Raw genomic sequence first — 12,812 nt, forward strand, 5'->3', positions numbered from 1 at the left:
AAAGTGTTTTTTTTACCTAAAATCTAAACATAAGTTTGATGGAGATAGGATGAAGCAAGTTTAAAACTCCTTTGATACTGTGGCTAGACTAGGAGATAGGATGAAGCAAGTTTAAAACTCCTTTGATACTGTGGCTAGACTAGGAGATAGGATGAAGCAAGTTTAAAACTCCTTTGATACTGTGGCTAGACTAGGAGATAGGATGAAGCAAGTTTAAAACTCCTTTGATACTGTGGCTAGACTAGGAGATAGGATGAAGCAAGTTTAAAACTCCTTTGATACTGTGGCTAGACTAGGAGATAGGATGAAGCAAGTTTAAAACTCCTTTGATACCGTGGCTAGACTTCAAATACAAGTGTTGCTCAGGTATTTTTAAGTAACATGTGCCCTAAAAACTACCTGTGTGTCACAGGTATAGGTAGTAGATATAAGTTTTAAAGTACACATTTTAATGTTAGCTGGATTATGGGGCCGGCCGTCAGTACCGGAGGTTAATGATATGTTAATTATATGGCTGTAAGGCTGCACATCGTCCTGTAGACGACAACATGTCTCAAAACCGTCCCAGCTTACTTTTAGAGTAACCCTTGAAAATGTAGAGCTGTACTGAACGCTTCAAAAATGATCAATGATCACCACTTTCTGAATAACTCCATGATTAAAAAATTTTATGTGAAAACTCTATGATTAAAAAATATTATGTGAAAACTCCAAAAATCTTATGTGAAAGCTCCATGATTAAAAATCTTATGTGAAAAAATATTTTTGAAAAATTTGTTATGATTGGGAAAAAAAAAAAAATCTTTAGAGGCAAAAGGATAACTGAACTTTTGATAGTTGGGCAGTCATTAGGCACTCAACAGCTGTATTAGTGAACTACCGAAAACCTGCAAGATCAGTATAACTTTAGGTAGACACAGAGAGATCTTTTTATGTGTTTAATATAACATTACAAACTTTGGGGAATGTAGGCTAAGGTCTTACAAAGGGAAAACATTGAAATTATTCAGCGAATAGATCTGTGATTAAAATGTCTATATATGAGGAGAAATTGGTCGATAGTCCTAAAAGGAAGGAACTCATCATCTTCCAACATCAGAAAATATTTCCTGGTACAAGAGAAGTGACAAAGGCAGCCTTCCGATGGAGCGGTACGGAGGCATGCTAATTTTCAGTGTTAATTAACTCTATAATGCATAATAATCTGTGTGTACCTTGAAGCGTGTGACATGAATACACAACACATTAAAGTAACATAAGAATGTATTCTGTAAAGGACGTCAGATGTTTGTCTGATGGAGCTGGGCATGGATTGAGAAATATGACATAATTAAAATCAAACTTTCAAATCATGTTCTAATTAAAAATACAGATTGATCATTTTACCGGGTTTGTAAGTTTTTATAATGAGACTTTTTGAATCATTCCGGGCATATTTTTATCATTGTCAGTGTTTGTAAATCATAGTACAATATGTATGTAAGTTGTATTTATGAGAAATAGTTTATTCAAGTTTTAATGAGTTCAATATGTGATACAGTAAAACATGTTTACAATGAATTCATGGTTATAACATAGTAGTTTACAATCCTCATCAATGTTTCTGTAAGATGTCTAATATAGGTATAATGAACTATGTGTATAGCGAAGTGATTTTGTTGGTCCACAGAGGTTTGGTATAACTGTGTTTTACTGTAAATGACTTTTTCAATTCTAAATGAATTTAGAACATAGTCTTCAATTCCAAACAAGATTTCAGTTAGACAATGACTCTAAATGATTATCTAAATAATTTATTTCAATGAGAAATAGATTCTTCAACTCTACACAGCCTCAGTCTGTAAGAAATAGTAAGCCTTATCATTACAGAATCCAATTCGTGTTATCAAGAGAGCTGTCATTGAGAAATAGAATCTTCAACTCTACACAAGCTCAGTTTGTAAGAAATAATAAGCCTTGAATTATCATTACAGAATCCAATTCGTGTTATCAAGAGAGCTGTCATTGAGAAATAGAATCTTCAACTCTACACAAGCTCAGTCTGTAAGAAATAGTAAGCCTTAACAATACAGAATCCAATTCTTGTTATCAAGAGAGCTGTCATTGAGAAATAGAATCTTCAACTCTACACAAGCTCAGTCTGTAAGAAATAGTAAGCCTTATCAATATAGAATCCAATTCTTGTTATCAAGAGAGCTGTCATTGAGAAATAGAATCTTCAACTCTACACAAGCTCAGTCTGTAAGAAATAGTAAGCCTTATCAATACAGAATCCAATTCATGTTATCAAGAGAGCTGTCATTGAGAAATAGAATCTTCAACTCTACACAAGCTCAGTCTGTAAGAAATAGTAAGCCTTATCAATATAGAATCCAATTCTTGTTATCAAGAGAGCTGTCATTGAGAAATAGAATCTTCAACTCTACACAAGCTCAGTTTGTAAGAAATAATAAGCCTTGAATTATCATTACAGAATCCAATTCATGTTATCAAGAGAGCTGTCATTGAGAAATAGAATCTTCAACTCTACACAAGCTCAGTCTGTAAGAAATAGTAAGCCTTATCAATATAGAATCCAATTCTTGTTATCAAGAGAGCTGTCATTGAGAAATAGAATCTTCAACTCTACACAAGCTCAGTCTGTAAGAAATAGTAAGCTTATCAATAAGAATCCAATTCTGTTATCAAGAGAGCTGTCATTGAGAAATAGAATCTTCAACTCTACACAAGCTCAGTCTGTAAGAAATAGTAAGCCTTACAATACAAATCCAATTCTGTTATCAAGAGAGCTGTCATTGAGAAATAGAATCTTCAACTACTACACAAGCTCAGTCTGTAAGAAATAGTAAGCCTTAACAAATACAAAATCCAATTCTTGTTATCAAGAGAGCTGTCATTGAGAAATAGAATCTTCAACTCTACACAAGCTCAGTCTGTAAGAAATAGTAAGCCTTAACAAATACAGAATCCAATTCTTGTTATCAAGAGAGCTGTCATTGAGAAATAGAATCTTCAACTCTACACAAGCTCAGTCTGTAAGAAATAGTAAGCCTTATCAATACAGAATCCAATTCTTGTTATCAAGAGAGCTGTCATTGAGAAATAGAATCTTCAACTCTACACAAGCTCAGTCTGTAAGAAATAGTAAGCCTTATCAATACAGAATCCAATTCTTGTTATCAAGAGAGCTGTCATTGAGAAATAGAATCTTCAACTCTACACAAGCTCAGTCTGTAAGAAATAGTAAGCCTTATCAATACAGAATCCAATTCTTGTTATCAAGAGAGCTGTCATTGAGAAATAGAATCTTCAACTCTACACAAGCTCAGTCTGTAAGAAATAGTAAGCCTTATCAATACAGAATCCAATTCATGTTATCAAGAGAGCTGTCATTGAGAAAGAGAATCTTGACTATGAATGAGTTTTATTTGTGAGAATTTTGTGTGGTATAGTTTTGTTACGTCATGCCTCCTACCTGTACGTCCCATTGTTACACAGGTAAGTAATTATCTATTTACCTGTGTGTGATAGGGCTGTGTTAGATAAGTTTGTCCCTCTCTGCAGGAGACGTCGCAGGGTTCCTAGGTGCAGTCATGTTGTTTCTTTGTTCTGATTTGGCAGTCAAACATGATATCAGAAACGTTAAAACGATAGAGAATATCTACTATCGTGTTACACAAATTCCAAAGGTTATCATTATGTAGAATATGAACATTTCTACTGTATATATACAATATTTTAACATGCCATGCAGTACACGGATGACCTCACAACATGAAACAAGGTCGGAGGGCATGTCAGTCGTACCTGCAGTAGGTCGTGTTACCTTTAATGAGAGAGTCGTACAGGTAGAATGATAGGTAAACAGAGAGGTTGATGGGTAAATTAACTGACATTTCTCCCAAAACAAAATACTTCTCTCTAGAGGCACATTGTAACACCTGCTTCAAAAGTAGCAGTTCAAAATCATGAGAACAATTAGAATTCTCCAATATGAATAAGATAGTCTTAAACATGCAAAAGCTAATAGATCTTAAAGTTACTTCGATGTTCAATTGGATAAAAATAAAATTTCAATATCATACTGGTAAAGGTGGGAAGAAAATAATTCCTTATGGCATGGAGACATGGAAGGGAGATAACTCATCTTGATTTTACAATGGTAATTAGAGATATTACCTAATGTCAAATTGGTTTATTTTTTAAAATAATAATTCAAGTCATTAGCATAGTGTATGTATTTTGTATACATGAAAGGGAGATAACTATCTATGTATGATGCAGTACCTGTTCATACTGATTGGCAGTAGTTCCTTTCAATGAAAGGTTTCATAGTGTATAGGTCTGATAAACAGCTCTGTAAGAACATTTTCAAATTTTGATTGTCTAAGAAAGCTTGAGTTCTCAGAGAATAACCACAAACGGATGTTTACTACCTGGCAACGTTTCTGAGTAGACTCTCATTCCCAACTTAAAAGTGATAGAATGTCAGACACCTTCACCATTTGGGCAGAGTATTTAATGTCACATAGAAATAGTTCTTCAAATTGTATGTGAGGAATGTTACAAAACAGACTAGTCAGTCATGTGTAGACACCAATGTAGGAACGGGTTTCTTTTTTAAACTGACAAAGTTCAATTCCCATTTAGTTTCACATGCTCCACCAAAGACAACTACACCTAAAAGAAGTAGTGTTTTCACATAAAACTCACAGAGGTCTTGTCAGGCTGGTGCTCTTTAGAAAGTATATTTCAGCTTCACATCTGTACACATAACTCTTCTGACATGTTTTAAGTGTAAGTGAAAGTAAGCATATTGAGCAGCTCACACGAGTTCTTGGTTCTTTGAGATGAAAACCCCTAATAAAATTACCACCAACATTGGCTGGTGCTTAATGATATCTGATGCAAATCTAACGCCAATCGGGAATAGTCAATTACATTACAAGGTCTCTTAAGTGTGTTCTTGACTATGAACCCAGCATTTTTGGATATTCATTTGGACAGAAAAAGGAAACTAAGAAAAAATGTAGCAAATTAAAGTGCAGAAATCTGAATACATATGAGAGAGTTTTGTGGGAAAATCATTCTCCAGCTTTTTGACTTGATATATTCCAATATTGATGATTTTAATCTATTTTGAAAAATGGAAATTACTATAACATCTATTTTTCCCTTCTTTGTAAACAAAAATGTTTATTTTTAAAGCTATTCGCCTTCAAAGTAAATATTCAGAAATTGAAACTGCAATTAATTGAAAAAGCAGAGATTTTTATGGGAAAATGTTTCTAAATTAACAGCATCTTTGATGTATTGCATAATATATCGTTACATTTGTGGAGAGACTGTGTATGAAATTTGTTTCCAATGTGAAAAAATCTGCAACTTGATTGACATCAGGCAGATGAACAGACAGACTTTTTAGATATCCCACAGAGCATTATGGGAAATTCAGCATTTCCTTGATGAGGGTTCCATCTGTGAGAAGGGAAGGGTCTTACATACCGTTACAAACAGTTGATATCTTAGCTAAGACAACATGTAAAGAAACCACTTCACAGACAAAACGTCGGTCAGATATACACTTTCATGTTTGACTCTCTCATATGAGTGATTTGGTCAGAAATATATGTAAAATACCAAGAAAATGCTTAAAACCATTATCAATAGTCAGTAGCTTTCAATTCTGCAGAAATTGTCCTGGAAACGATACCAAAGTGTTTAAAACAGGTATCAGATATGAAAAGAAGCTTTCAGTTGGTTATAGAAATCGGCTTGGCAACCAAAGACAGTCATTTAGTTACGGAAGTAGTTAACTTTTGATTGGCTATCAATACACTAGTAGCTAACTACTTTTACCTGGTGGCTTACACTTTGTCTACAGGTAAGATGTTCTTTATATCAAGTCTTATCAATATCCTTACCGTGAAGCATTAGAGATTACCGGAAGTATATCGTTACTATAACATTACACAGTTCAACGTTTGAGTGACAAATATTCTGACAGCTTCTGTCGAGCTGATTTATCATTCCAAAGATCCACGTAACCTGTTTATATAGTTACAATATTATTTAAAGGTTCCTCCACCCTATGGTTAATAATGGAATGATCCTATAACATTGAATGGGTAAGTCTATTCTGATATAACAGGGAGAGTTTAAGGTTATGAATGAATTCTATCTGTATATTAAAAAGCCATATATCACTTTAAACACATAATACTACTTCCTATGTGAATAATTAAGGCTGACCTTTCAAAAAATCATTTGAAAGAAAAGAAAGTATTTTGGAATAATAAAGCATGTGTAGAACTTTAACAGTGATTCATGCCTGGTAAGCTTCCATTGGTTTCCAATGATTTACATAAAGGATGGTGGAAAATATTCACTAACATGCGAACAACTTCTAAAAGAAATTATCATGAAACATATGAACAATCATAGAGTATAAAAGATTTAATTTTTAAATTAAAATGTTCATTTTAATAGATTAGAAAGGAAATGGACTCCAAAATAAAAAAATAAAAAAACATTTTAGAATGAATGCTTTCAATTTTAACATTTATATTTGATGGGAGCCAGGGATAGGAATTTCAGGTTCAAAGGCCAAAAAATCCCCAGTTTGTATGTGCTTGTCTTGATTGCAAACTGAGGCATACAGAAATTGCATATTTTCACATGAGGGGCCAAGGACAAGCAGGCTTTCTCAATGTCTGATATGTACCTATCAGGAAATACAATAAGGACAAAATAGCCAACTTATCACCTTCATGCCTGTCTCCTTAATGTCTGAACGCCCTGCCAAATAACGATAACATTTCCTTTGGTAGGTTACTCAGAAACAAAGCCGACCTTGAGATACCTGCCAATCATATTTTTTTCGTTTAACAATGCCATCTTTTGAATTCAACATTGTCTTTAAAAATATCTGTTGGTTCTATAGTGTAGTTTTTGCGACTAAAGTATTTCTAAAATGGCCAGGGTTTGAATTTTGAACTGTTCTGATATGTCTGGTATTAGAATGACACTATATATGTTATTGGAATTCTGTCATAGTAGTGAGAAGTTCACATCAGGACACAAATAAGGAAGTTATGGCGGAATGTCACTTTTGTTCACCGAGTAATTTTCCTTATCTTAATCATGATAAAAATTGATCATACTTGTTGTAGTATTAGTACAGTAAAACCTGTACTACTTTGATAAAAGACTGTAATCTTAATGGTGATTTATATACAATGATACCATCTAAGTTTTGACAATACTTCCTTGATATAATTTCAACAATGTGTTGCATTGCAGTTGTTGTTTTGCTGAAAGGAAAGTACATTTACAATTTTTGTATTGAGCTTTTCTTATGCAAGTAATGACATCCTATTTCTTGGACAAAAACATAATAAAAATATCTTTTTGCTGTAATGCTTCCTTCAATTTCAAAAATCGTAGTGCAAAAAAACCAACTTGTGATCAAAAGAAATCAATATTAAGGGACTTTGACTTCGTATAAATTAATGTTTTCATTTTGTTTGATATAAATTGATATGGTAAGTGTATCTATTCATGGACCAACAGAAGAGGAATATGTGTAAAGTTGTAGCATTGGTATCGATGTTATCGGAGATTTTGTGATGTAATATCAATTGAATCTCTGTTTTCCAATTCTTCATGACCATGAAAAGCATCAAGCCTTTTTGGTCCATTGAAGTCGACATTGATTTCCCTATACTGTATCATAATATATATAGGTGTTAAATTTCCACATATTACTAATCTCCAGGGATACCTATATGTACATAAAATTTAAGCTTTTTTTCAGACCCTTTATACTCAAACTCTCATCCGACCTTGATTTGATGTTTGATATACGATACCTATAGATAGTTGGTCTCCCATTTAAACTGATGCCAGTCTTTAGAAGTATGAATGAATTGTGGAAAAATGAATAATTATGAACAGAAATTTGAATAATTTTAGATTAAAGAGACTGCTGATGTTCATGAATATTAAGGAGTATTTCTGATAGTGTGGAAAAGTCAAATGATGATAGATAATGTTGCTGAGTGAAAGTAATCTCATTATGATCTCACAGCTGTATTTTATTTTAATGATAACAAGTAGAAAGTGTCCTAGTGAGTGCCGGGTATACTATATTTGGTATGTTTGGTACTTGTATGATCAACATTGCAAAACCCATTTTGTATTATATTGAGAGGAGAACTTGGTAAAAAATATTTGTTGGATAAAATCTGACAGCATAAAAACTGTAGTTACCGGTACTCCAAATAAAGTACTTAATGCAGTTTAAGGCTTTGTAACTCTTGAAATAAGAGGAAAACGTCCAGTTACTATGTATCAGATAGATGGAAAATGTTTTGAGTGATTCTTGTAAGTCATGTCTATGATATTTATGTACCAAAGTGGTACCCACCATTACACTCCGTCTCCCAGAAACCATACACATGGTACCAGATCTCAGGCCAAGACTTCCACCTTAGGCTTTAGGCAATATATTTTCATTAACGAAGACAGCAAAACGTTTTGAATGTAACAAACCAAATCATTGGAGGTTTACTTTGCTGCACTAGGCTGGATTACTTTTCCAATTTATGTCCATTTTAACTATCTTTTAATGTATTTATTCTCTGAACGAATTAACCTTTACCATCATTTATGTTTCTTTCATATGTAACCCTGTTGAATACAATGTACTAGCCGCAATATACCCCTCGGCTAGAGAGAACTTCTCTTTAGTTCAATCGGTTAAGTGTCACACTAGTAACCAAGAGGTCAGAGTTCAAACCCTAGCAGAGACAGGTATTTTGTTTAATGTGAAATCATATGCTCTGTTACACATAGAACTTTTTTCTCACTCATTAACCGAAAAAATGAAAGAATTTATTACACAATAGACATTTGATATTGATTTAATATCCAAACTTTATTTGTTAAAAAAGTTATTAGTTAATTGAGCAATTATATACACATGTTAACTACCAAGAAATGGGAAATTCAATGTAAATCAGTGAGTGATACCCACTAGAGCTATTACCAGTGTATATAAAACTCACCAACTTCCTAATATCACTATAGTTACAAGGATAAAAGGATTGCTAGCATTTCATAAATCACACCATTCTATATTCCTGCGATACTTTATTATGTGAGAACACCTAATAGCAATTTTGAAAATGGTTGCAGTAATTCCAGAGAAGTATTATAAAGACACAAAACAGGCCATGTTCTGACCGTTGTGTCGCTATGCTCTGACCGTTATGTCTCCATGTTCTGACCGTTGTGTCGCCATGTTCTGACCGTTATGTCTCCATGTTCTGACCGTTGTGTCGCCATGTTCTGACCGTTATGTCTATATGTTCTGACCATTGTGTCTCCATGTTCTGACCGTTGTGTCGCCATGTTCTGACCGTTGTGTCGCCATGTTCTGACCGTTGTGTCGCCATGTTCTGACCGTTATGTCTATATGTTCTGACCATTGTGTCTCCATGTTCTGACCGTTATGTCTCCATGTTCTGACCGTTGTGTCACCATGTTCTGACCGTTGTGTCCTCATGTTCTGACCGTTGTGTCGCCTGTGTGTCACCTGTGTAGAGACAGTATGTAACCCTCCCATGATCATTCTTATGTTGTGTCGCCTGTGTGTCACCTGTGTAGAGACAGTATGTAACCCTCCCATGATCATTCTTATGTTGTGTCGCCTGTGTGTCACCTGTGTAGAGACAGTATGTAACCCTCCCATGATCATTCTTATGTTGTGTCGCCTGTGTGTCACCTGTGTAGAGACAGTATGTAACCCTCCCATGATCATTCTTATGTTGTGTCACCTGTGTAGAGACAGTATGTAACCCTCCCATGATCATTCTTATGTTGTGTCGCCTGTGTGTCACCTGTGTAGAGACAGTATGTAACCCTCCCATGATCATTCTTATGTTGTGTCACCTGTGTAGAGACAGTATGTAACCCTCCCATGATCATTCTTATCTTAACCTGATTCTTCAGTTTACCTATGCTATTCAGGAGAGTTCTTTAATTGATTAAATCTGTTCTGATTTGAGGTCAGTTAACAACTGGACCCAAATGTAAATTACTAGGATCTTAGATGAATGTTGATTTCGTATATGATTTTTTGAGACAAGATTTTATTTTTCAAGCCTCAATTGAATCTTTTTATTGGTACCCCCTAAATAATTTTGTGTGGAAGCAATGTTTAGGTGACCCCTAAATAATTTGCAGTCTAAACAACGTTCTGGTAACTTTTGTGTTGTTTTATCCATCAGTTGTAGAAATGTCCGATTTATTTGTTTTAATCTGAGCCTCACAATCCAATCATTGTTCTACTGTTATTTCTGGTGGAGGTATTTGAAATTCAAGACATTGGGTCGTGGGGTCGCACACCCTTGAATTGGTAGGCTGCATTTGATGGCTGCAGCCATATAAAACTGTGTGTAACCATGACAGCTATGAGATTTTGTCGTGATTTTCCATATAGCAGTATTAGAATTAGCATTTGAGGTGTAGAACATGTCACATATATATTCAACAAAATTCAGTTATTCTGCCAAAGTGTAGATAGGACTAGCAAACCAAATCTTGCATCAAAGCTACTGCAGTCTTGTTCTCTCTGCCTGACTCTAACATGAGGTCATGGTTCATGACCTCCACAGATGACCTTTGTAGTACTGAATAGACTGCAGTTATCATCTACACCGGTTTGACCTTTATGGTTACCATGGTCACTGCCAAGGTCAGACATAGTCTATTGTGTTATCATTCCACCTCCCAACATGCATCTGTGCGATCTGGTACACTCCCTTGTTCTCTATCAAGGTCAATAAGACTCTTTTTTTTGTTATTATGTCTTACTGTTCTTGTGGAAGGATTTGGTGTGTTTTGTGAAGATTTATAAAAATGATGATCACTTAGTTTGAGAAGTATTTGACCTACATTTTGACCTTTGACCTACATAATAAGATTTGTTTAACAGACGATCATTATACAAGTATGTATTACCAGTATGAGAAAGTAAAATAATACACCTGTGTGCAATTACACACCTGTGCAAATCTCCGTACATTTACATGTACACACCTTTATACAATTACACACTTGTGTGCAATTACACACCCGTGTACAATTACTCACATGTGTGCAGACACATATTTCACATCACTGACAATGCCCCATATAGTTCCTGTGATTTTGATTGACACAAATACGTAACAACTTAGGTTACATTAAAGCCATGTGATTTTCCTTGTGGGAAATTGAAAATACGTGCTGACATTTGAATCTAAAGGTCATAATGCTCAAATTCAGTTTTAATTGATCATGTTACTTCTTGTGAAATTCAACTTTTTAATATTCTTTAAAATGTTTGTAGCTCTAATAAAATTTGACTTCATTCTGTGTTTTAGGTACACCCCAATGGTAGAAGGACTTTCATCCTATGTTAGAGCTGTAAATGTTGACATGGACCCCAAAATAACCACCCTCAAGGAAAAACTCTCACAGATGAAAATTGTAAGTGTGCAACATGTGTTCAAGTATTAGTACTATTACTATGGGAAAACAATTTGATAAAAGATACTGGTATTACTATCTGAAAAAATATATAAAAATTACAACATAAAAGAATCATTTATACATATAGACCCTGACTATCTCCATAGAAAAGAAACCTCACAGATTTTGGCCCATATGAATAAAATGAAGATCATTGGTCCTTCATGTTCCCTAATGAACATTAATTAGAAACATAACTTAAAAGTTATTTTTATTGATCTTGTGGCCCTGATAACTATAGAAATCACCTTTTACCTTAAAAGTTATTTTGATTGACCTTGACCCTTATAACTATAGAAAGCACACCTGTGACCTTGAAAGGTTAATTTGATTGACCTTGTGACCCTGATAACCATTGACCTTGACCCTATACACTTTCCTTACAGAACCTGCTGGCACGGTACAGTGAACAGGAGGAGTTGATGTTTTCTGACTCGGAGAACTCCATGGTCCAGTATGGCAGTGGGGACTCGATACACAAAGGACATCACGCCTTCACCACAGACGATGAGGACTTAGACGGATCAGGAAGTGGCTTCTACTCCATTGGAGGAAATGACGGCAGTGGTGACGGTCGCCCTGATAAACCTCACGAACCTGTCATAAGTAAGTTTGATCATAGAACTGTTGTCTGCAGAAATGTTCTTGTATGGAAAATGTATTGCATATCTGGAATGCAGAAAAGAAGATTGAAAACGGGAAACTTTTGTCAGTTTTATGCTTAAAAATCTGAGTGACTGTTTTCTCCACTACCAAGACTATCTAATGCTATGGTATGGTATATGTACCCGATGTTATTGATGGGTTAGATATCTCTTCTTGTACAATACTATACACTTCATTGAAATGAGATATACTGAGGCCTTGTGGACCTCTTAGTGGTATAATGCAATACATACAGGCCTACAGAACCTTTTTGGTTGTGGTGAAAAATGGAAATAAATTGTATGGGGGACTATTTTAACCATTATACATGTCCTCTCTGGCTATTGTTAACTTGGGACTCTAATTGATAATGTGGTCCAATCAGTCATGGTTATATTGATGATTAAGACAGTTATCCCTGAAATTTAATCATGGACTGATCTAGTCATTTATTTAGAAGAGTCCAAATATGTTTTCAGGGATGAATGTGTTAATTATAAATGTTTTAACGTCAGCAGGATGTGCATTATCTATTGTAGTTTATTTTTTAACAGGTCAATGAATAAAAATATTACCACAAAACAAGAACT

General features: G+C 34.6%; 1 protein-coding gene across 1 annotated transcript in view; it reads left to right on the forward strand.

The window, feature by feature from the left end:
- LOC138307786 (glypican-5-like) overlaps window positions 1-12,812 on the forward strand; it is a 106,799-nt gene that overhangs the window by 89,056 nt on the left and 4,931 nt on the right. Inside the window, exons 5-6 of the mRNA XM_069248669.1 lie at window positions 11,430-11,535; window positions 11,964-12,183. Of these exons, the coding sequence (XP_069104770.1) occupies window positions 11,430-11,535; window positions 11,964-12,183 (326 nt within the window). The remainder of the gene's footprint in view (window positions 1-11,429; window positions 11,536-11,963; window positions 12,184-12,812) is intronic.

The sequence above is a fragment of the Argopecten irradians genome, chromosome 14 (assembly GCF_041381155.1).
Source record: "Argopecten irradians isolate NY chromosome 14, Ai_NY, whole genome shotgun sequence".
In the NCBI taxonomy this organism is placed as follows: Eukaryota; Metazoa; Mollusca; class Bivalvia; order Pectinida; family Pectinidae; genus Argopecten; species Argopecten irradians.